Source organism: Pantherophis guttatus, chromosome 7 (genome assembly GCF_059756535.1).
Source record: "Pantherophis guttatus breed Tessera chromosome 7, ASM5975653v1, whole genome shotgun sequence".
Taxonomy (NCBI): Eukaryota; Metazoa; Chordata; class Lepidosauria; order Squamata; family Colubridae; genus Pantherophis; species Pantherophis guttatus.
The window spans coordinates 74,504,051-74,528,541 of record NC_142069.1 but is presented as its reverse complement, the minus strand read 5'-3'; the positions used below and the strand labels follow the sequence as shown (position 1 = coordinate 74,528,541).

The following is a 24,491-nucleotide window of genomic DNA, read 5'->3' as shown; positions in this document are numbered from 1 at the left end:
TTGAAAGAACAACCCAACTATTTAGATGCCTCTATTCATAAGCAAAGCAATTACTGCAGGCACAAATTTATTTGAGACAGAATATTTCAAAACTCCTTGCAGCAAAGTTTGACAGCTAACAAAGGCAGAGTGATAGGATTAGAAGCAGCTCCTCACCCAAGATCCAACACAGGACAAAAGTCATTAGGCACAATAGGAATTCCCCAACACCCTTTCAGAAGACAAGTCCCTTCATTGCACCATCTCAGAGCAGTCCAATCTTCACCTGGGAGCTCAGATAAACAATAAGCCAGAGGTTGACCAGATTAGCTCAGACAAGCACCTAAGATTTGCAGTTCCTCTTTTGCCTATAGAGCCAGCTATGACCCCAACATAACCCCTACATGACCCCATAGGAATCTGACAACAGCCAATAGAAAATTAAAGGACATGTTCTTGCACAGGAACAGGAAGCTCAAATACAAAGCTCAAAGAAGATATAAAACCCCACCTACTCCCAACTCCATTTTGTCAGCTGCCCAGAATCACAAGTGGTTCTGCTTCATCTATAAACCATCTTTCCAATCAGCCTCCGTGTTTCCAGTGTCTTTCTCCCCACTTGGAACTGAACCAGATGGATATTTCTTCCAACAAGTTGTTTAGCAGAGTGATGGCATGTGGGGGTTGGGGTGGGGTGGAAAATGTCCTTGTGTCTAGTTTCTCTGGTCTGCAATGCCCTATAACATCCTTTTGAGGGTAGAAGATGAAACAATTTATGCCCATGATGTGAGGAGTCTGTAGATATTTTCACAGTCCTCTTTTTGACTCGTGCAGTATACAGGTGCTCAATGGAAGGCAGCCTGATAGCAATTGTTTTTGCTCACTTCTAATTCTCCGTTGAAGTCTGTGTCTGTCTTGTTTGGTCACAGAGTCAAACCAGACAGTTATAGAGGTGCAGATGACAGACTCCATACTTCCTCTGTAGAACGGGATCAGCAGCTCCTTGGGCAGTCTAAGCTTTCTGAGTTGGCGCAAAAAGAACATTCTTTGTTGTGCTTTTTCGATGACTTTTTTGATGTTAGGTGTCCATTTTAAGTCTTGCGATATGATGGAACCTAGAAACTTGAAGGTCTCTATTGTTGATTCTGTGTTGTCTACTATTGTAAGAGGTTGTAGTATAGGAGGCTTAATAATAAACCTAAAGCATTCTTTAGGTTTATTATCATCTTATTCTTTTGGGGGATAGATATACATAGAAAGCTTTGAAAACAAACAAATCAACAAATGTTTGTTTTTGGGGGTCTTTACAACTTTTTATAAAACATTCCTTAGGGTTATTAAGACATTACTTTAAAAAAAAGTAACATTTATCAACGAATCCATGGGCTTATTTTCCCTGACTGTTTAAAACTTCAGTTCAGTTATACTCAAGGTTTTGATGGATGCAATAAAGAATTTTCCACAAAAGACAGACTTATATTGTACCTTTATTTATATTTGGAAATGAAATAACCAAAATACAAATACAGATTTAAAAAAATAATGAAATTAAAAAAAAAGAGCAAGGAAAACAAGTGAAGGAAAAATATTCAAAGTATACTTATTTATTTATCCAATTTGTAGAGGGGCCCATGTCAAACAAGGGACAATGGGTAGCAAACAATCATAAAATCAATTATACAATTAAAAACAGAATACGACAAGCAAAATACAATAAATAAACATATACATACATTCTATCTATGGGACATTTATATGCCACCCATTTAAGGAAACATAAGATAAAGAAGATAGAAATTCAGTCAAAAGGGCTACTTTCAGACTTTCAAGGTTCTGTTAATGTAGCCTTAAAATAAGGTCGAATTAGCACTTTTAGGCACGTTTCCTGTCTGTTTACCTGGGAGGCTTCACTCACACACACACACACACACACACACACACACACACACACACACAATTCCAACAACCTGCAGACATTGTGTCAGTCCTCCAAGGGAAACGAGACAGGAAATACGACTAAATGGGCTAATTCGACCTTATTGTAAGGCTACATTAACGGAATCTTGATAGTCTGAAGGTAACACCTTTGACTAAACTTCTGTCTTCTTTGCCTTGTGTTTGCCTTCAATGGTGGCATATAGCTGGAGACATATAAGTGTCCCATAGATACAAGAAATAAACACTGTCATTAAAAACTCAAGTCCATCCATCTGTGTTTCGTTGTTCTTCTATCCTGGGGAGATGTTGATCCAGCCGGGTGATGGTCCAAGCAAGCAGGTCCGTTACAGGAACCGCGTGGAATTCTGTCCAAGCTGCTACCCAGCCTAAGAAGAGACAAATCACAGGGCAGAAAGCAGAATCAACCATAGGCTTGAGAGAACAAAACCCCACATTTGCAGAAACGGAACCATCTCTTAGTCCAACCCTGCATACTACCAACCTGCTGCAGCATATTAAAAACGATGATGGTCGGCGTCTGCTCCACAGCATCTTCAGCCCCAGTGCCATCTTCCAAACCCCAAGGGAAACTTCAGCAGGAGGGAGTTCTGATCTTCCAGTGATCTACAAACACAGATACCAACAATTATTATACAGTCAGAAGTTTTAACAGATCAAATTCAACTATTATACATAATTTATGCAATTGATAGAAGGAAGAACCAAAGGGCCATTTCCTGAGATGGTAGCTTTTCTTCATAGGTGGCTCAACGGCGAAGGGTGGAGGTCACAACTCCTCTATTTCTAGGTCTCCTGCATGGAAATAAAAGGTGAGGAAAATTGAAAGAAACAGATGTTGAAATTTGATCTGTTTGCTACACAGCTGGAAAACATATACAGGTTTTCGATCTATGGGAGTTGTCCTCAATTTATGACAACAAGGGAGATCAAACTCTGCATGATCAGTCATTACAGTTTTAAATCAAGTTGCCACATGACCGGATTCTATTTCACAATTGTTTTTACAACAATTGTTAAGTGAATCACGTGGTGGTAAATCCAAATGCAGATTATCCAGTGGCTGGTTTCTTCCTTTTTTTTTTTTTTTTGTCTTAAAACAATGAAAATATCTCAAACTGCAATCACGTAACCATTGGATGCTGCAAAGGATTGTAAATTTGAACTTCTTGCCAACTACTCGAAATGTGATGAAATTAGTGTACGGTTGATGTGACTGTCGTAACTAAGAGGACAGGTCATAAGTAACCCTCCCCCCTCCCCTTAGTGTTCTCAAGAAAGTTACCTTCATTGATGTTTTCGTAGGTGGTTCCAGCCTGCCAGATTTCCCTGGGAACATCAGGGAAAGCCTGCTGGACTTGATCGAGCTGTAAGAAAAAGAAATGCCTCACCGTGTTGCCAAGGTTCTTGGAGAGTAATTCTCCTTCCCTTGACCCATCACTCACATATTACTAGCAAGATATCCTTCCCAGAATTTCCTCAGGTGGAATGAGAGGAAAAAGACCCCCCTGCACTCTCTCTGGCACCAAGAGGGAGATTATTTGAGGGTGTGGTCCCAAGAGCTGTGGGGGACTCAAAGGCTACAATTTATGTTAATTTAATTTTGCTACGTACATCTATCCTGGGATGATGGTTTCCACAGGACAGGAGCTGGTTTATCGCCGGCAAAAAGAGTTTCCCACGTGGGTCCAAGTTCTGTGGAATTGACAAAGAAAAGAGATGTTTTCTCATTTCTGAGAATCAAGAATCTTGCTGCCGAAACACACTTGTGCAATCTGTGGTAGTGTTCCTTCGAACTACCATGGAACTTCTGGACCCTTACCTTCAGAATGAAAACAAACTGTTCTGTCGTGGGAGATTGTCGGAGTAGGTTCCTCATTGTTAGGCCAAAGGCCTCCTCCAGCAACTTCTTCTCCACCTGAAAGGAAACATAAGAGATGGTGCTCTTTCTTTTGAAGAACATTTTCCCATCCATGCAACACTAGGAAGGAAATCCCAGAAATGTTGGTTAAAGTGGTACCTCAGAAAGATCTTCCTCCTCTGCATCCAGGGTAGCCATCCAATAAAAACTGGAAATGTCCATCAACATGGATTCTATTGGTTCATCTCTTTCTGGTGTTATCTTGCTGTGGGATTAAAAGAAGGAAGAGACATTAGTGCCCATATTAATGAGCAAGCCTCCGTTCCATTTTTCCCACAAGAATAGGATAAGCTGGCTCAACTGAATGCCCTCCCCCTTCTTAATGACTGAGTACCCCAAAAAGACTTTTCTCACCCACTATAAAAGAAACAATAGACTGACCTGAGATCATACATTTCCAGCAATGCAGCTAATCCATTGACAAAGCTGTGCTCCTGCAACAGAGCCTGCCAGGAAACAAAAGAGGAGACAATCAGAAAAGTCAAGCTCAACTAAGTTGCTCCAGAACATCTTCTTTGTCCCAGCCTGTTTTAACCTGATATGTTGCTGCAACAGCTCACCTTTCAGTCCAAAGGAAAATTGTTAAGGGTCCTTTTGAGCTTTTGGTAAACTTTCTGAGAATTCGCAGTAGCTTTCCTCCTCTCCCTTTTCCTCTCATATCTCTCCATCATTCTTAACTCACCCCCTCCCCATCACATGTTTATTTCCGGGCACTGGGACCCTCATTTGCACACTTTTCTTAAGGTGAAACAGTGCAGTGATCACACTGAGGACCTGGATTAGGCGATGCTCCTGTGCAACTGAAAGGAGTTCGGCTGTCAGTCAGGGCAACGGACTCTCCCAGAATCCCCAGTGCGCTTCCTTTTACAAGGAAAGCTTGAACCCTTCTGAGACTCTGTCCATCCTAAGGAATCTTTTGCCCCACACTGAGATTGGGCCAAAAAAGAGTGGGTTTGAAACCCGGAGGCAAAGCCCAGTGAAGGAAACCTCTACTTCCAAGGGGTACCTACTATTTGCGTCTCTCTCCTCCTCTCAGAGACCACTTGGCGCAAATATTGGCTTATTTCCTGGTCTCTTCTTATACAGGCCAGCTCTGATTGCGCTGCTTGGAAAAGGTCCTTCCTCTCGAAGAGGACCTTCTCTTTCCCTCGGCTGTCCTTTGGAGGGAAACCTGGGAAAGGAGACACAGAGGGTGGAATCAGAGCAAAATTTTAGATCTCCTCCAGATGAAGGAAAGACACTAAAATCAGCCCTTTGCAGCATCCTTCCCTCGGAGACCAAATTCAAAGGCTTTTAGGGGAAAGACCTATTGCATTCTTTATATCCTCCCTCCCCAGTTCCCAGGATAGAGATAGGCTCCACTCAGCAAATGTGAAGTTTCCCAGAAGAGTCTCATGGAAGCAGAACAACTTATGGAAAGTTAATGTGGATTCAGAAGCTTCATGAGGAGCAGGAGCAATTTGGTTCTGCCCAGCCCCTAAGTGCAACCTCAAGTATAGGAAGAGGCAGAATTGGCTTCTCTAGAGGCCTACAGAGAGGAGTCCACTCCGAAAGGAGCTCCTTCCCTTTCCCTCTCCATCCCCTTCAACCCAAAGTGTGTACTCACCGTGCTGCTCCACTTTATGGAGCTCAATGTCTATCGTGATTTTCGTTTTTCTTCGGCCAGACAGATTTGTTGCGTCTTCCAAGGTGGAGGTTGAAGGACTGGCTGGCCTGGCATTCCTTCTCATTCTCCCCCAACAGCATTGGAAGATTTCTCTGCAACATTTTCGAAATCTCAGGAACCTAAGAAAAGGAATGGAAGGGAGTAAAACCCCTTTTCCAGACTCCACTTGCTCTACCTGCTTTGTGTCTGGGACAGAGGGAGCATCTGGACAAAGAGAGAAGCTCCTTCTGTGTAAATCTCTGGGAAGGAGCCCAGTCCTGAGGGCCTCCCTTCCCTTCTCTACCTTCCCCCTCTCCATTTCCCCATCCCAGGGCAAAGGCTCATGGACAAACCTTCCACCTCCCAAACAAGAAAAGACATGGAGAAGCTCTTTAGAGCAGCCCTTCTGAAGACCTACTTACGTCTTCGAAAACATCTTGGCTCTGCTCAGTGACAACTGGCAGTTGGTGACCTTTGACCCTGTATGGATGTCTGGATGACCTCCTACAGCCACTAGAATTCCCAGAGGGCTGAAGGCCTCCTTTGGGATCTAGCAAAGGATCTGCTCCACCTTTTCTGCATACACTGTTGGCAGCCAAAGATCTCTGGGAACCTACTAACAAATCTCTCAAGCTGCCTCTTTCTCACCTTTTGCTACAGAAGCCAAAGCTCTTTGTATGTAGCCTGCCTTTTTCTACAGGAGCTCCATTAAGCTCTCTGACTAAGCAAGGCTCACCAATGCAGCTTCTGGTCAACTTCCAGTCAAAATCAGTTGTGTTGCAAGCTTTTTGTTTGTGTGTGTGTGTGTGTGTGTGTGTGTGTGTGTGTGTGTGAGAACTCTGCTGGGTCTAGAGTCAGCTCCCTCTGTTCTATCTGCTTTGGTGCAGATACCTTTTTCTGCATGCCAATCTATTTTTTTTAAAGTTTTGTTGATTTTCTATTGTTTACGTTTTGTTAGTGGTTAATAAACATTGTGTTGTCTGGATGATTTTATTTCCTTAGCCGTACAAATTACATTCTTATTCTCCACCCCATTTTTCCAACCACTGGTAGAATGAGTTCCCTCTTTGATAATATTCTGTATCTTCTTTTTGTTTAATCTTCAATGTAAGTCTGTCTATTTCTGCACAATCCAGTATCTTCCCAATTATTTTTTTGTCTTGTGGTATTTCTTCATTTTTCCAGTATTGTGCAAATATAATCCTTGCTGCTATTAATAATGCAATATTAAATACAATTTTTATTTATCAAATTTTTCTGGTGTTATACCTAATAGAAAAAGTTCAGGTTTAAAATCTACATGTTTTCCTATCATCTTTTCTACCCACTTATATATTTTTGCCCTCTTTTTTTTTTTTCTTTAACACAGGTCCACCATATGTGGTAATATGTGCCTGTCTTTTGGTTACATTTCCAATATTTGTTAGACATATTTTTAAACATTATAACTAACTTAGCAGGTGGTAGATACCATCTATAAAACATTTTATATAAGTTTTCCTTAGAAGAAGTTGCCGTTGTTAATTGATTGTTTCTTTCTGATAAGTTTTGCCATTTCTCTTATTCTATATTATGTCTAAAGTTTTTTGCCCAGTGCATCATTTTGTCTTTTACTTGTTCATCCTCCATTTTCCGATTTAGTAAAAAAATTAGATATTTTCTTAATTAGTTTTTCATCAGAATTCAACAATATCTGATTGAAGGCTGTCTGTCCTTTATAAAGGCTGTACATTTTCATGTCTTTATCATATCTAGATTGTTTTTGCAATTGAAGCCACCATGATAATTTAATACCCTCAACTTCCAATTCTTGCTTAGATTTTAATTTCCCTTCAGTGTCAAAAATGTCTTTATATGTGACTATTTTTTCAAACTTCACCAGATTTGGATATGTAAATGCTTCCATTTTGCCCCGTTTTACAATCTTTTCTTTTTCTCTCCCCCCACCCAATCATATTGGGAATCACAGAGAATAATAGTTGTTAATTCTAATCTAGGCATTTGGTAATATTATTACATCTACCACATTGAAAAAGAAGTTATTTGTCTTAAAACTTTTGTTTTTACCTTTCCTACAAATTCAAGTTCCCAACATGGAAACACCAACTATCTTATTCTGTGTATTTTGTGTTATTCTGTGTATTCTTTTTTGGCTCTTATTCCCAATCATTTCTTTCGTCTCTTCCCCCCCCAACAACAACAACAACAACAATAATATAGCCTTAATAAATAGTTTGACAGTGTTGTGGGAATTAGCACCTCCCCCCCTCCCCCCAAGAAGAATGAAATATTTTGGGGAATATTAAAAAGGCAGAATTTTATATTTCCCTAAATGAGAAATGGAGAAACATGTTTATTAGAGGCAAGAAGCATCCCCCCAAGTCTTTCTTAATGGCCCACAGCAGATGCCAGTACTTTACAGCTTATTGAAAGAACAACCCAACTATTTAGATGCCTCTATTCATAAGCAAAGCAACTACTGCAGGCATAAATTTATTTGAGACAGAATATTTCAAAACTGCTTGCAGCAAAGTTTGACAGCTAACAAAGGCAGAGTGATAGGATTAGAAGCAGCTCCTCACCCAAGATCCAACACAGGACAAAAGTCATTAGGCACAATAGGAATTCCTCAACACCCTTTCAGAAGACAAGTCCCTTCATTGCACCATCTCAGAGCAGTCCAAACTTCACCTGGGAGCTCAGATAAACAATAAGCCAGAGGTTGACCAGATTAGCTCAGACAAGCACCTAAGATTTGCAGTTCCTCTTTTGCCTATAGAGCCAGCTATGACCCCAACATAACCCCTACATGACCCCGTAGGAATCTGACAACAGCCAATAGAAAATTAAAGGACATGTTCTTTCACAGGAACAGGAAGCTCAAATACAAAGCTCAAAGAAGCCTAGGGCCTCAAGATCAAGAGGGGCCTACACAGTGGTGGGATTCTGGGGGTTCTAGGGGGTTGAGCCGAACCCTTTGTTAAATTGCTGGCTTGCCCGGCCCTCGCCTCCCAACCGCGCGGCGCCAGCCTTCCGTATCCAGAGGTAGGCAATTGTGGCTCTTTTACAACCTGTGGACTTCAACTTCCAGAATTCCTGAGACAGCTTGGCTGTCTCAGGAATTCTGGGAGTTGAAGGCCACAGGTTGTAAAAGACCCACAATTGCCCACTCCTTCCCTAGCCTGAGTTCCGCTGCCTGGGATCCACGTGGGCTGCCACGTGGTTCCCCACCGGCTCCGGACGCAAGAGAGCAGGATGGAGAAAGCAGTTTCTACGCCTTCACTCCCTCTCACTCTATGCTCTGTTGGATCGCCGGTCCCCCTCACTCTCTGCTCTGTTGGATCGCCGGCCGTTCACTTACCTTGCCCACTCCCCATCTATTGCTGCCTCCGATGGCTAGAGGAAAAAAAAACTTCAAATTCTTGCCGCGGGGCTTCAAAGGGCCGCCCCAGAGCCAGTGGTGCAGCCGAACCCTTTGTTAAATTGCTGGCTTGCCCCGCCCCTCCGCACCACTATTTATTGCCAATAAATAGTGGTGGGCGAGGGGCGGGGGAGCCAGCAATTTAACAAATGGTTCGGGTTTTTTTGTAATTTTATTGGCCCCCGGAGCTTCAGCATAGGCTAATTAGCCCTTGCTTTGATCGGCTCCCGACCCCCAGCTGATTTGCTTGGAAAGAGTGCAGATTTTTTTCCCCCTAGCTATACTGAAAAATGAAAGAGAAAGTAAAGCAGGCTGTTGGCTTTGCACGTTGGAAAATTAGGCAAGCAGATTTCTTTTCTTTTTCCTCACCAAAAAAGGTAGGTGCAAACAACTAGAAATTTAGGGAAAAAGAGGAGATTTTAAAACACAAAAGAAAAAAAGCTCTATTTAACTAGGGAATTGTAATAATTGAGATACTATTAATTGTATATTGTGTTGAAAGCAGAAATGGTTAAATTGTGGTTTGGAGGAATATATGGGGGAAATTATTTGATTTATTATTATTGGTAAATATAATTAATTGATTTGTAAGAAATTGGATTGCATGGAAATAATTGGAATATTGATTAATATAAAAAAAGGTAGTTATATAACTAATTGATTTATATTAAAATGTTGAATTTATATTAAACAACTAATATTACATAATTAACCAATGTGAGGATGGATATAAAAATAGATGACAATGGGAAGGGGTATAATATAGAATAGAAGGGAAAAATTGAATTTGATTAAGATTAGAGATGAGGATGAAGGGTAATATTAGTTTTTTACAAAAATAGATGAGGAATAAATATGGCAAAAAGGAAATATAGAAATTGTAAATTTAATTGAAATGACTAAACACTGTTTAAATTTGTGAACTAGCCAAATACTCTGTTCAAAGAAAATACATTGTGTGTTTGTATGTGTGTTTCTAATTATTGTTATTTATTCATATTTGTTCTCTTTTATTCTTTAAAGTTTAACAATTCATTCTTTATCTTAATATCTTTATATTTGTTTGGGGTTGGCTTTCTTCCCTTTCATCTTTTTTATTGTACAGCAATCTTTCTCCTCAAACCTACCACCTCTCTCTTTTCTTTCCTTCTTACTTTCTCTTCCTCCCCCTCTTCTTCTCCTCCTTACTTCCTCTTCCTTTCTCCTTCTCCTCCTCTCTTCCTACCACTCTTACCCTCACTCCTACTCTAATTTCCCTTCCCTTCCTTCATCCCTCTCTATTGCTGTATCCTTTTATGCATATGGACTATTCAGAGGGCTGAAAAAGTTATTTTTGACTGGTCCTCGCACTTTTGACCAGTCCTCGAACTTACGACTGTCCTCACATTTTACGTTTTGCCCTATCTTGTCACCATGGTGAAGAGAAGCAGTTGTGAAATGAGTGACATGGTTGTTAAGAATGCTACAATGGGCATAAATGATGACCAGTCATAAGTGCGAAGACCGGTCAAAAGTGCGAGGACCTGTCAGAAATCACTTTTTTCAGCCCTCTGGGTAGTCCTTTTGTGCATATGGACTACTCAGAGGGCTGAAAAGGTTATTTTTGACTGGTCCTCGCACTTTTGACCAGTCCTCGAACTTACGACTGTCCTCACATTTTACGTTTTTGCCCTATCTTGTCACCATGGTGAAGAGAAGCAGTTGTGAAATGAGTGACATGGTTGTTAAGAAAGCTGCACGGGCATAAATGTGAGGATGGTCATAAGTGTGAGGACCGGTCAAAAGTGCGAGGCCCAGTCAGAAATGACTTTTTTCAGCCCTCTGAGTAGTCCCTATGCACATAGCCACGCCCACCCGGTCACATGATGAGCTACCCACGCCTACACAGTCACATGACCAGCTAGCCATGCCCACCCAGTCACATGATTGCCAAGCCACACCCCCAACTAAGCCACACCCACAGAACCTGTTGTTAAAAAAATTGAATCCCACCACTGGTGAAAGGGCCTCATAAGTGGAATAGCCTAGGGCCTCTTTTCATCTAAATCCGGCCCTGGATGCAGGGATAGGTAGACATTTCTGGACAGAAGCGCTCATATACTCTAATTACACAATTAACCGGCTTTGGTCTAGTGTCATAAACAAGACTCCATATGAAATAATGTATAGTAAGAAGCCACAGATAGCACATCTGCATGTGTTTGGAGTCACTGCTGATGTACATATTCCAAAACAATTAAGACGTAAAGGAGACAAAATATCTAGAAGACTAAGGTTCATGGGTTATGAACCAGGTACTAAAGGATACAAATTCATAGATAGTAATAACAACTTCATAGTATCCAGGACTGCGGTATTTCATGAACAGGCAAACTGGTCCAAAATACATCTTAACGAGATAAGAAAAAATATAGAGACAAAACACAATAAACTCGATATATCAGAAAATGGAAAAGATTCATACATACATCAAAGAAATAACAAAAGGAAATGTAAAAAAGATTATAATAAAATCAAGATAGATTCACTCACTCAGAGAGAAGCAAAACACTTACATGATATTAACAGCATTCCAGATAGACCAATTAGAAATAATAGAAAACAATTGCCAAAATTTTTTAAAGATTATATAATGCATGTACAATCCAACACAATTACACCAAACAACTATGATGACGTATTGAAACTACCACACGAAGAAAGAATTAAATGGGAATTAGCTATGTCCAAAGAAATGGACAGTCTAAAAGAATTAAATGTGTTTACGCCTGCTGACGTGCCAAAAAATAAAACACCCATAGGTACTAGGTGGATTTTTAAAATCAAAACACTAGAAGGAGGAAAGAACTTATATAAAGCAAGACTGGTAGCCCAGGGATTCTCCCAGAAGTACCCTGAGGATTATACCGATACTTATTCTCCTACTGTAAGAATAGAAAGCGTAAAAATAGCATTAGTGATAGCTTCAATACTAAAACTAGAGGTTTATCAATATGACGTACAAACCGCATACTTACACGCAAATTTAGACAAGGAAATTTATGTAAGGGCACCACACAGTAAAGATACTAACAAAAATGACACATGGTTGCTCAATAAAAGTTTATACGGTTTAAAACAATCGGGAAAACGCTGGTATGATTGCTTAGTCGAAGTACTGAAAGATATAGGATTTACAGCAACATCAGCAGATAGCTGTTTCTTTATTAGAAAGGAGAATGAATCACTAGAATACGTATTAATTTACGTAGATGATATTCTGTATATTGGTAAGGACATAGACAAACGAAATGCATTTGCTAGTGGAATAGAGAAACATTTCTCACTAAAGTCTCTGGGTAAAATAAATAAATATTTAGGGGTACAGGTATATAAAACAGAAAAGGGCTTCTGTCTATCACAAAAAAAAAAATTGTTGAACTTTTACATAAATGTAATATGATTAATGCTAAAGGCTGTGAAACTCCTATGCAAACTGACTTTCTAAAAAGTATGAACGATCCATTTCCTGATTTTAAAGATAACACATTGTACAGGTCAATCATTGGTTCTCTTCTATACATCGCGAATTGGACCAGACCAGATATCGCATTGCCTCTCAACTTATTATCAAGACAAATAAGCAAACCTATGACCTTCCATTGGGAAGCAGTAAAGAAAGTACTCAGATATCTAAAAAACAGAGTAGATTTTTGTCTATATTTAGAACCAGACTCTTTCAAAATACCGACACTCAATTGCTATGCGGATGCTGATTGGGCAGGAGACACAAAAACTAGAAAGAGTACATCTAGATACATATTCTTTCTCAATAACTGTCCAATTTGTTGGTATACAGGTAAACAAGACTTAGTAGCAACTTCAACAACGGAAGCTGAATATATTTGCCTTTCCAAGGCTTCAAATAACCTTATTTGGATCAATGACTTAATAACCAATATCTGGATGAAACCGTCATTACCAATAATTATACATGAGGATAACAAGGCAGTAATTGAGATATCAAGATCAGATGCCATTGGACAAAGATCTATACATATAGATATAAAGAATAAACACGTAAGACAGCTTTCTAAAGATGGATTCATTAAAACAATACATTGTGATACGAAAGACCAAATAGCTGACATATTAACAAAACCTTTACAGGTTAAACAACATGTATTTTTAGTAGAAAAGTTATGTGTTAAGATGTATCCTATTCCTAAATATATTATTGATAATAATAATGTTCGGCATTTAGAGGGGGATTTGTCAAGTGTAAATGCCTCGCTTTATATAGACTAAAGCTATACCATAAGATAAGCAAGGGTTAATATACATTCTCCTCCCTCTAAATCAATGATAGGTCAATACTTACCGTTAGCCCCGCCCATCCTGTATATAAGAACACCTCCAACTGTCATAACTGCTCTTTCTGAATGTATTCTGTGAAAGTAAGTAACATATATTAATAAATGAATTTATTTAATTATAATGAGCCTATGTCTATTAAATGAGACATATCTTCAATATTAGTGACATAAGTAACCCTCCCCCCTCCCCTTAGTGTTCTCAAGAAAGTTACCTTCATTGATGTTTTCGTAGGTGGTTCCAGCCTGCCAGATTTCCCTGGGAACATCAGGGAAAGCCTGCTGAACTTGATCGAGCTGTAAGAAAAAGAAATGCCTCACCGTGTTGCCAAGGTTCTTGGAGAGTAATTCTCCTTCCCTTGACCCATCACTCACATGTTACTAGCAAGATATCCTTCCCAGAATTTCCTCAGGTGGAATGAGAGGAAAAAGACCCCCCTGCACTCTCTCTGGCACCAAGAGGGAGATTATTTGAAGGTGGGGTCCCAAGAGCTGTGGGGGACTCAAAGGCTACAATTTATGTTAATTTAATTTTGCTACGTACATCTATCCTGGGATGATGGTTTCCACAGGACAGGAGCTGGTTTATCGCCGGCAAAAAGAGTTTCCCACGTGGGTCCAAGTTCTGTGGAATTGACAAAGAAAAGAGATGTTTTCTCATTTCTGAGAATCAAGAATCTTGCTGCCGAAACACACTTGTGCAATCTGTGGTAGTGTTCCTTCGAACTACCATGGAACTTCTGGACCCTTACCTTCAGAATGAAAACAAACTGTTCTGTCGTGGGAGATTGTCGGAGTAGGTTCCTCATTGTTAGGCCAAAGGCCTCCTCCAGCAACTTCTTCTCCACCTGAAAGGAAACATAAGAGATGGTGCTCTTTCTTTTGAAGAACATTTTCCCATCCATGCAACACTAGGAAGGAAATCCCAGAAATGTTGGTTAAAGTGGTACCTCAGAAAGATCTTCCTCCTCGGCATTCAGGGTAGCCGTCCAATAAAAACTGGAAATGTCCATCAACATGGATTCTATTGGTTCATCTCTTTCTGGTGTTATCCTGCTGTGGGATTAAAAGAAGAAGAGACATTAGTGCCCATATTAATGAGCAAGCCTCCGTTCCATTTTTCCCACAAGAATAGGATAAACTGGCTCAACTGAATGCCCTCCCCCTTCTTAATGACTGAGTACCCCAAACAGACTTTTCTCACCCACTATAAAAGAAACAATAGACTGACCTGAGATCATACATTTCCAGCAATGCAGCTAATCCATTGACAAAGCTGTGCTCCTGCAACAGAGCCTGCCAGGAAACAAAAGAGGAGAGAATCAGAAAAGTCAACCTCAACTAAGTTGCTCCAGAACATCTTCTTTGTCCCAGCCTGTTTTAACCTGATATGTTGCTGCAACAGCTCACCTTTCAGTCCAAAGGAAAATTGTTAAGGGTCCTTTTGAGCTTTTGGTAAACTTTCTGAGAATTCGTAGTAGCTTTCCTCCTCTCCCTTTCCCTCTCATATCTCCCCATCATTCTTAACTCACCCCCTCCCCATCACACTTTTATTTCCGGGCACTGGGACCCTCATTTGCACACTTTTCTTAAGGTGAAACAGTGCAGTGATCACACTGCGGACCTGGATTAGGCGATGCTCCTGTGCAACTGAAAGGAGTTCGGCTGTCAGTCAGGGCAACGGACTCTCCCAGAATCCCCAGTGCGCTTCCTTTTACAAGGGAAGCTTGAACCCTTCTGAGACTCTGTCCATCCTAAGGAATCTTTTGCCCCACACTGAGATTGGGCCAAAAAAGAGTGGGTTTGAAACCCGGAGGCAAAGCCCAGCAAAAGAAACCTCTACTTCCAAGGGGTACCTACTATTTGCGTCTCTCTCCTCCTCTCAGAGACCACTTGGCGCAAATATTGGCTTATTTCCTGGTCTCTTCTTATACAGGCCAGCTCTGATTGCGCTGCTTGGAAAAGGTCCTTCCTCTCGAAGAGGACCTTCTCTTTCCCTCGGCTGTCCTTTGGAGGGAAACCTGGGAAAGGAGACACAGAGGGTGGAATCAGAGCAAAATTTTAGATCTCCTCCAGATGAAGGAAAGACACTAAAATCAGCCCTTTGCAGCATCCTTCCCTCGGAGACCCAATTCAAAGGCTTTTGTGGTTGCTGGCTATGTCTCTTTTAGGGGAAAGACCTATTGCATTCTCTATATCCTCCCTCCCCAGTTCCCAGGATATAGATAGGCTCCACTGAGTAAATGTGAAGTTTCCCAGAAGAGTCTCATGGAAGCAGAACAATTTATGGAAAGTTAATGTGGATTCAGAAGCTTCATGAGGAGCAGGAGCAATTTGGTTCTGCCCAGCCCTTAAGTGCAACCTCAAGTATAGGAAGAGGCAGAATTTGCTTCTCTAGATGCCTACAGAGAGGAGTCCACTCCTAAAGGAGCTCCTTCCCTTTCCCTTTCCCTCTCCTTCCCCTTCAACCCAAAGTGTGTACTCACCGTGCTGCTCCACTTTATGGAGCTCAATGTCTATCGTGATTTTGGTTTTTCTTCGGCCAGACAGATTTGTTGCGTCTTCCAAGGTGGAGGTTGAAGGACTTGCTGGCCTGGCATTCCTTCTCATTCTCCCCCAACAGCATTGGAAGATTTCTCTGCAACATTTTCGAAATCTCAGGAACCTAAGAAAAGGAATGGAAGGGAGTAAAACCCCTTTTCCAGACTCCACCTGCTCTACCTGCTCTGTGTCTGGGACAGAGGGAGCATCTGGGCAAAGAGAGAAGCTCCTTCTGTGTAAATCTCTGGGAAGGAGCCCAGTCCTGAGGGCCTCCCTTCCCTCCTCTACTTTCCCCCTCTCCATTTCCCCATTCCAGGGCAAAGGCTCATGGACAAACCTTCCACCTCCCAAACAAGAAAAGACATGGAGAAGCTCTTTAGAGCAAGGCTCAAGGTTGACTCAGCTTTCCATCCTTTCTAAGGTAGGTGAAATGAGGACCCAGTTTGTGGGGGCAATAAGCTGACTTTCTATAAATATACAAAAGTATGAAGGCTATTGCTTAACGCATTGTAACCCGCCCTGATTCTCCGGAGAAGGGCGGCATATAAATCAAATTAAAAAAAAAAAAAATAGTTCCCTCTTTGATAATATTCTGTATCTTCTTTTTGTTTAATCTTCAATGTAAGTCTGTCCATTTCTGCACAATCCAGTATCTTCCTAATTATCTCTTTGTCTCGTGGTATTTCTTCATTTTTCCAGTATTGTGCAAATATAATCCTTGCTGCTATTAATAATGCAATATTAAATACATTTTTTATTTATCAAATTTTTCTGGTGTTATACCTAATAGAAAAAATTCAGGTTTAAAATCTACATGTTTTCCTATCATCTTTTCTAGCCACTTATATATTTTTGCCCTCTTTTTTTTTTTTTTCTTTAACACAGGTCCACCACATGTGGTAATATGTACCTGTCTTTTGGTTACATTTCCAATATTTGTTAGACATATTTTTAAACATTATAACTAACTTAGCAGGTGGTAAATACCATCTATAAAACATTTTATATAAGTTTTCCTTTGAAGAAGTTGCCATTGTTAATTGATTGTTTCTTTCTGATAAGTTTTGCCATTTCTCTTATTCTATATTATGTCTAAAGTTTTTTGCCCAGTGCATCGTTTTGTCTTTTACTTGTTCATCCTCCATTTTCCGATTTAGTAAAAAAAGTAGATATTTTCTTAATTAGATTTTCATCAGAATTCAACAATATCTGATTGAAGGCTGTCTGTCCTTTATAAAGGCTGTACATTTTCATGTCTTTATCATATCTGGATTGTTTTTGCAATTGAAGCCACCATGATAGTTTAATACCCTCAACTTCCAATTCTTGCTTAGATTTTAATTTCCCTTCAGTGTCAAAAATGTCTTTATATGTGACTATTTTTTCAAACTTCACCAGATTTGGATATGTAAATGCTTCCATTTTGCCCCGTTTTACAACCTTTTCTTTTTCTCCCCCCCCCCCCACATCATATTGGGAATCACAGAGAATAATAGTTGTTAATTCTAATCTAGGCATTTGGTAATATTATTACATCTACCACATTGAAAAAGAAGTTACTTGTCTTAAAACTTTTGTTTTTACCTTTCCTACAAAATCAAGTTCCCAACATGGAAACACCAACTATCTTATTCTGTGTATTTTGTGTTATTCTGTGTATTCTTTTTTGGCTCTTATTCCCAATCATTTCTTTCGTCTCTTCCCCCCACCCTCGCCACTTACTCTCTCACCATGTTTAGACTATTTGTGAACCACATTCACAGAGGATGGATGAGGACCTGTCTCTGGTCTAATTTTGGGGACTCTACCTTCAGTCTTAGCACCTTCCTTCAGCACTTGCCTTGTCTTTAACTTCCTGCTATACATGTCCTTTCTCTGTCTTTTATCTGAATAGAATAGAATAGAATAGAATAGAATAGAATAGAATAGAATAGAATAGAATAGAATAGAATAGAATAGAATTCTTTATTGGCTAAGTGTGATTGGACACACAGGGAATTTGTCTTCGGTGCACAAATTCTCAGTGTACATAAAAGCTATAAGTGATAAATCATCATCATAGTCATCATCAAAATGCATTTCTCATAAATTGTAAGATACAACACTTAGTGATAGTCATAGGATACTAAATAAGCAATCTACATAAATCATACTAGGAAACTAAATAAACCAATATAAATCGGAAAGGTGCAAACTACAAAGTCATAGTCATAACTAGAAAAAAAGATAGGTAATAAGAAAGATGAGAATAATAACAACAACAAGAACAACAAGAATAACAACAACAACAACAATAATAATACAGCCTTAATAAATAGTTGGACAGTGTTGTGGGAATTAGCACTTACCCCCCAGAAGAATGAAATATTTTGGGAAATATTAAAAAGGCAGAATATTATATTTCCCTAAATGAGAAATGGAGAAACATGTTAATTAGAGGCAAGAAGCAGCCCCCCAAGTCTTTCTTAATAGCCCACAGCAGATGCCAGTACTTAAGAGCTTACTGAAAGAACCCTACTAGTTAGATGCCTCTATTCATAAGCAAAGCAAATACTGCAGGCATAAATCCATTCGAGACAGGATATTTTAAAACTGCATGCAGCCAGGTTTGACAGCTAACAAAGGCAGAGTGATAGGATTAGAAGCAGCCTCTCACCCAAGATCCAACACAGGACAAAAGTCATTAGGCACAATAGGAATTGTCCAACACCCTTTCAGAAGACAAGCCCCTTCATTGTGCCATCTCAGAGTAGCCCAAACTTCATAGAACAGGAGTAGGCAACTGTGGCCTTTTTACAACCTGTGGACTTCAACTCCCAGAATTCCTGAGCCAGCTTGCACAGGAAAAGGAAGCTCAAATACAAAGCTCAAAGAAGATATAAAACCCCACCTACTCCCAACTCCATTTTGTCAGCTGCCCAGAATCTCATGTGGTTCTGCCTCATCTATAAACCATCTTTCCAATCAGCCTCCATGTTTCCAGTGTCTTTCTCCCAATGAGAAATGTCCTTGTGTCTAGTTTCTCTGGTGTGCAATTATCTATAACATCATTTTGAGGGTAGAAGATGAAACAATTTATGCCCACGATGTGAGGTGTCTGTAGATATTTTCACAGTCCTCTTTTTGACTCGTGCAGTATACAGGTGCTAAATGGAAGGCAGCCTGATAGCGATTGTTTTTTCTCACTTCTAATTCTCCGTTGAAGTCTGTGTCTGTCTTGTTTGGTCACAGAGTCAAACCAGACAGTTATAGAGGTGCAGATGACAGACTCCATACTTCCTCTGTAGAACGGGATCAGCAGCTCCTTGGGCAGTCTAAGCTTTCTGAGTTGGCGCAAAAAGAACATTCTTTGTTGTGCTTTTTCGATGACTTTTTTGATGTTAGGTGTCCATTTTAAGTCTTGCAATATGATGGAACCTAGAAACTTGAAGGTCTCTATTGTTGATACTGTATTGTCTAGTATTGTAAGAAATGGTAGTATAGGAGGCTTAATAATAAACCTAAAGCATTCTTTAGGTTTATTATCATCTTATTCTTTTGGGGGATAGATATACCATAGAAAGCTTTTAAAATAAACAATTCAACAAATGTTTGTTTTTTGGGATCTTTACAAATTTGTATAAAACATTCCTTAGGGTTATTAAGACATTACTTTAAAAAAAAGTAACATTTATCAACAAATCTATGGGCTTATTTTTCCTGATTGTTTAAAACTTCAGTTTAGTTATACTCAAGGTTTTGATGGACAGAAGGTCCCCTAGATGGATGCAATAAAGTATTTTCCACAAAAGACAGACTTATATTGTACTTTTATTTATATTTGGAAATGAGCTAACCAAACAAATATAGATTTTAAAAAATAATTTAAAAAAAAGAGCAAGGAAAACAAGTGAAGGAAAAATATTCAAAGTACACTTATTTATTTATCCAATTTGTAGAGGGGCCCATGTCAAACAAGGGACAATGGGTAGCAAACAATCATCAAATCAATTATACAATTAACAACAGAATATGACAACCAAAATAAATATATAAACATATACATACATTCTATCTATGGGACATTTATATGCCACCCATTTAAGGAAACATAAGATAAAGAAGATAGAAATTCAGTCAAAAGGGCTACTTTCAGACTTTCAAGGTTCTGTTAATGTAGCCTTAAAATAAGGTAGAATTAGCAGCTTTAGTCACATTTCCTGTCTGTTTACCTGAGAGGCCTCAGAAATACACACACACACACACACACACACACACACACGGTTCCAACAACCTGCAGACATTGTGTCAGTCCTCCAAGGGAAACGGGACAGGAAATATGACTAAATGGGCTAATTTGACCTTATTGTAAGGCTACATTAACGGAATCTTGAGAGTCTGAAGGTAGCACCTTTGACTAAACTTCTGTCTTCTTTGCCTTGTGTTTGCCTTCAATGGTGGCATATAGCTGGAGACATATAAGTGTCCCATAGATACAAGAAAAAATACATTTTGCCATTAAAAACTCAAGTCCATCCATCTGTGTTTCGTTGTTCTTCTATCCTGGGGAGATGTTGATCCAGCCGGGTGATGGTCCAAGCAAGCAGGTCCGTTACAGGAACCGCGTGGAATTCTGTCCAAACTGCTTCACAGCCTAAGAAGAGACAAATCACAGGGCAGAAAGCAGAATCAACCATAGGCTTGAGAGAACAAAACCCCACATTTGCAGAAACTGAACCATCTCTTAGTCCAACCCTGCATACTACCAACCTGCTGCAGCATATTAGAAATGATGATGGTCGGCATCTGCTCCGCAGAATCTTCAGCCCCAGTGCCATCTTCCAAACCCCAAGGGAACCTTCAGCAGGAGGGAGTTCTGGTCTTCCAGTGATCTCAAAACACAGATACCAACAATTATTTTACAGTCAGAAGTTATAACTGTTGCGGGTAACAGCTTCCCTCAGCATAGTATGCAGCGGACCGGAAAGAAAACAGATATGTTGCTGGTTAAATACACAGATACTCACAGACTCTGAACGGTAAAAAACAAAACATTCTTTACTCTTAGTGAAAAAAACAAACTTGGTTTCTCAAAACAATGATAACACGTCTTCGAATAATCACTCTCCAACACAAAACATAGTTTGCTTACAGTTCTCTTCAGTCACACACAGTTCCTCATCAGGAGATCAACTATCAAATAGCAGGAGCAGGACCTCCCGGGCTTCTTGTCTACTTTTATGGCTGCCTGATAATAGCACAGCCAATCATTCTTCTTATAACATTTAAAGTCACAAACATAGTTTTGTATATATTACCTACCCAACCTTAGGATAAATATCCAACAATAACAGATCAAATTCAACTATTATACATAACTTACATAATGTATAGAAGGAAGAACCAAAGGGCCATTTCCTGAGATATGGTAGCTTTTCTTCATAGGTGGATCAAGGGTGGAGGGGGGAGGTTACAGCTCCTCTATTTCTAGATCTCCTGCATGAAAATAAAAGGTGAGGAAAATTGAAAGAAAGAGATTGAAATTTGATCTGTTTGCTACACAGGTGGAAAACATATATAGGTTTCCCATCTATGGGAGTTGTCCTCAATTTATGACAACAAGGGAGCTCAAACTCTGCATGATCAGTGATTACAGTTTTAAATCAAGTTGCCACATGACCGAATTCTATTTCACAATCGTTTTTACAACAATTGTTAAGTGAATCATATGATGATAAATCTAAAAGCAGATTAAACAGTGGCTGGTTCCCCCACCACCACCACCTTTTTTTTTTTCTTTTTGCCTTAAAACAATGAAAATATCTCAAACTGCAATCATGTAACCATTGGATGCTGCAAAGGATTGTAAATTTGAACTTCTTGCCAACTACACGAAATGTGATGAAATTAGTGTACGGTTGATATGACTGTCGTAACTAAGAGGACAGGTCATAAGTAATCCTCCCCCCTCCCCTTTGTGTTCTCAATAAAGTTACCTTCATTGATGTTTTTGTTGGTGGTTCCAGCCTGCCAGATTTCCCTGGGAACATCAGGGAAAACCTGGTGGACTTCATCAAGCTGTAAAATAAAGAAATCCCTCACCATGTTGCCAAGGTTCTTGGAGAGTAATTCTCCTTCCCTTGGCCCATCACTCACATATTACTGGCAAGATATCCTTCCCAGAATTTCCTCAAGTAGAATGAGAGGAAAAAGACCCTCCTGCACTCTCTCTGGCAGCAAGAGGGAGGTTATTTAGGGGTGGGGTCCCAAAAGCTGCGGGGGACTCAGAGGTTACAATTTATGTTAATTTAGTTTTGCTGCGTACATCTATCCTGGGATGATGGTTTCCACAGGACAGGAGCTGGTTTATCACCGGCAAAAACAGTTTCACACATGGGTCCAAGTGCTGTGGAATTGACAAAGAAAAGACATGTTTTCTCATTTCTGAGAATCAAGAATCTTGCTGCCGAAACACACTTGTGCAATCTATGGTAGTGTTCCTTCGAACTATCATGGAACTTCTGGACCCTTACCTTCAGAATGAAAACAAACTGTTCTGTCATGGGAGACTGTCGGAGTAGGTTCTTCATTGTTAGGCCAAAGGCCTCCTCCAACAACTTCTTCTCCACCTGAAAGGAAACATAAGAGATGTGCTATTTCTTTTTGAGAGCATTTCCCCATCCATGCAACACTAGAAAGGAAATCCCAGAAATGTTGGTTAAAGTGGTACCTCAGAAAGATCATCATCCTCTATATCCAGGGGAGCCGTCCAATAAAAACTGGAAAGGTCCATCAGCATGGATTCTATCGTATCATCCATTTCTGGTGTGATCTTGCTGTGGGATTAAAAGAAGAAGAGATATTAGTGCCCATATTAATGAGCAAGCCTCCGTTCCATTTTTCCCACAAGAATAGGATAAGCTGGCTCAACTGAATGCCCTCCCCCTTCTTAATGACTGAGTACCCCAACAGACCTTTCTCACCCACTATAAAAGAAACAATAGACTGACCTGAGATCATACATTTCCAGCAATGCAGCTAATCCAGTTACAAAACTGTGCTCCTGCAACAGAGCCTGCCAGGAAACAAAAGAGGAGAGAATCAGAAAAGTCAACCTCAACTAAATTGCTCCAGAACATATTCTTTGTGCAAGCCTGTTTTAACCTGCTATGTTGCTGCAACAGCTCGCCTTTCAGTCCAAAGGAAAATTGTTAAGGTTCCTTTTCAGCTTTTGGTAAACTTTCTGAGAATTCGTAGTAGTTTTCCTCCTCTCCCTTTCCCTCTGATATCTCCCCATCATTCTTAACTCTCTCCCTACCCATCACACTTTTATTTCCGGGCACTGGGACCCTCATTTGCACACTTTTCTTAAAGTGAAACAGTGCAGTGATCGCACTGAGGACATGGATTAGGCGATCCTTCAGTGCAACTGAAAACAGTTTGGCTGTCAGTCAGGGCAACTGACTCTCCTAGAATCCCCAGTGCGCTTCCTATTACAAGGAAAGCTTGAACCCTTCTGAGACTCTGTTCATCCTAAGGAATCTTTTGCCCCACACTGAGATTGGGCAAAAAAAGAGTGGGTTTGAAACCCGGAGGCAAAGCCCAGTGAAGGAAACCTCTACTTCCAAAGGGTACCTACTATTTGCTGTGTCTCTCTCCTCCTCTCAGAGACCACTTGGCACAGATATTGGTTTATCTCCTGGTCTCTTCTTATATAGGCCAGCTCTGATTGCGCTGCTTGGAAAAGGTCCTTCCTCTCGAAGAGGACCTTCTCTTTCCCTCGGCTGTCCTTTGGAGGGAAATCTGGGAAAGGAGACACAGAGGGTGGAATCAGAGCAAAGTTTTAGATCTCCTCCAGATGAAGGAAAGACACTAAAATCAGCCCTTTGCAGCATCCTTCCCTCGGAGACCCAATTCAAAGGCTTTTGTGGTTGCTGGCTATGTCTCTTTTAGGGGAAAGACCTATTGCATTCTCTATATCCTCCCTCCCCAGTTCCCAGGATATAGATAGGCTCCACTGAGTAAATGTGAAGTTTCCCAGAAGAGTCTCATGGAAGCAGAACAACTTGTGGAAAGTTAATGTGGATTCAGAAGCTTCATGAGGAGGGTTGCTTAGAGGGTCAGGAGCAATTTGGTTCTTCAGCCCCCAAGTGTAACCTAGAATATAGAAAGAGGCAGAATTGGTTCCTCTAAATGCCTACATAGAGGATTCCACTCCTAAAAGAGCTCCTTCCCTTTCCCTTTCCATCCCCTTCAACCCAAAGTGTGTACTCACCATGCTGCTCCACTTTATGGAGCTCAATTTCTTTTTCTTTTTTTTTTAATGAAATTTTATTGAATAAAGAATATATTACAATTCAAACTTTACAGATCGGCAACGTGTAATCATATTATATATTTACAAGTGCGGTATCTAATCAATTATCTAAATATTATACAATTTATACGAAAATTCTTATAAAATTAATTACAGTTAAATTAAAATACAATACTATATAGGATTAATTAGTAGTTGTACATTGTTCCTCATGAGTATTAACTTTTGCATTTATTTTCCAACCACCTATACCACAGATCCCAAATCGTGTAAAATTCTGAATCCTCCTGTCCGTTTAACACATACGTTAATCTGCACATTTCTTCGCAGTCCAGTACCTTATTGACTATCTGTTCCTCAGTTGGACCTCTTTTCTCTTT

General features: G+C 40.0%; 2 protein-coding genes and 1 long non-coding RNA gene across 6 annotated transcripts; all 3 read right to left on the bottom strand.

The window, feature by feature from the left end:
* Nucleotides 1-1,450: 1,450 nt before the first annotated feature.
* Nucleotides 1,451-14,330, bottom strand: LOC132710562 (uncharacterized). Of its 4 annotated transcripts, XM_060687157.2 has the most exons (14): nt 14,225-14,330; nt 14,027-14,122; nt 13,819-13,899; nt 13,490-13,571; nt 13,283-13,350; nt 5,463-5,641; nt 4,867-5,027; nt 4,238-4,302; nt 3,956-4,061; nt 3,758-3,853; nt 3,550-3,630; nt 3,221-3,302; nt 2,420-2,730; nt 1,451-2,303 (listed from the first exon to the last, which is right to left on the bottom strand). In XM_060687157.2, the coding sequence occupies exons 6-13, from the start codon at nt 5,584-5,586 to the stop codon at nt 2,705-2,707; spliced, it is 741 nt and encodes a 246-aa protein (XP_060543140.1). In that variant the 5' UTR covers nt 5,587-5,641; nt 13,283-13,350; nt 13,490-13,571; nt 13,819-13,899; nt 14,027-14,122; nt 14,225-14,330; the 3' UTR covers nt 1,451-2,303; nt 2,420-2,704. The 4 variants fall into 4 exon arrangements, with proteins under 4 accessions (XP_060543140.1, XP_087730363.1, XP_060543139.1 ...); XM_087874237.1 differs by lacking the exons at nt 13,283-13,350; nt 13,490-13,571; nt 13,819-13,899; nt 14,027-14,122; nt 14,225-14,330 and adding an exon at nt 8,863-9,170; XM_060687156.2 differs by lacking the exons at nt 13,283-13,350; nt 13,490-13,571; nt 13,819-13,899; nt 14,027-14,122; nt 14,225-14,330 and adding an exon at nt 5,924-6,220.
* Nucleotides 14,331-14,472: 142 nt separating this feature from the next.
* Nucleotides 14,473-16,193, bottom strand: LOC132710549 (uncharacterized). The gene is made up of 4 exons (XM_087874239.1): nt 16,153-16,193; nt 15,761-15,939; nt 15,135-15,295; nt 14,473-14,570 (listed from the first exon to the last, which is right to left on the bottom strand). Exons 2-4 carry the CDS (start codon nt 15,882-15,884, stop codon nt 14,475-14,477), a joined length of 381 nt encoding a protein of 126 aa, XP_087730365.1. The 5' UTR covers nt 15,885-15,939; nt 16,153-16,193; the 3' UTR covers nt 14,473-14,474.
* Nucleotides 16,194-19,609: 3,416 nt separating this feature from the next.
* Nucleotides 19,610-21,290, bottom strand: LOC148112932 (uncharacterized). Its single transcript, XR_015729009.1, has 2 exons — nt 20,565-21,290; nt 19,610-20,448 (listed from the first exon to the last, which is right to left on the bottom strand). It is a non-coding gene; the product is annotated as an uncharacterized LOC148112932 (long non-coding RNA).
* Between the last annotated feature and the right edge of the window lie 3,201 nt (nt 21,291-24,491).

What these genes read in the sequence shown, in the direction of transcription:
- LOC132710549 (XM_087874239.1), bottom strand. Translation starts at nt 15,884, where the DNA reads ATGAGAAGGAATGCCAGGCCAGCAAGTCCTTCAACCTCCACCTTGGAA. An exon ending in CCATAAAGTGGAGCAGCACG is followed by an intron (nt 15,296 to 15,760) that starts GTGAGTACACAC and finishes CTCCTTTCCCAG; the next exon opens with GTTTCCCTCCAAAGGACAGC. An exon ending in GGAGGAGAGAGACGCAAATA is followed by an intron (nt 14,571 to 15,134) that starts GTAGGTACCCCT and finishes GTTTCCTGGCAG; the next exon opens with GCTCTGTTGCAGGAGCACAG.
- LOC132710562 (XM_060687156.2), bottom strand. An exon ending in ACCATCATCCCAGGATAGAT is followed by an intron (nt 3,303 to 3,549) that starts GTACGTAGCAAA and finishes TTTTTCTTACAG; the next exon opens with CTCGATCAAGTCCAGCAGGC. An exon ending in CTACGAAAACATCAATGAAG is followed by an intron (nt 2,731 to 3,220) that starts GTAACTTTCTTG and finishes ATTTCCATGCAG; the next exon opens with GAGACCTAGAAATAGAGGAG.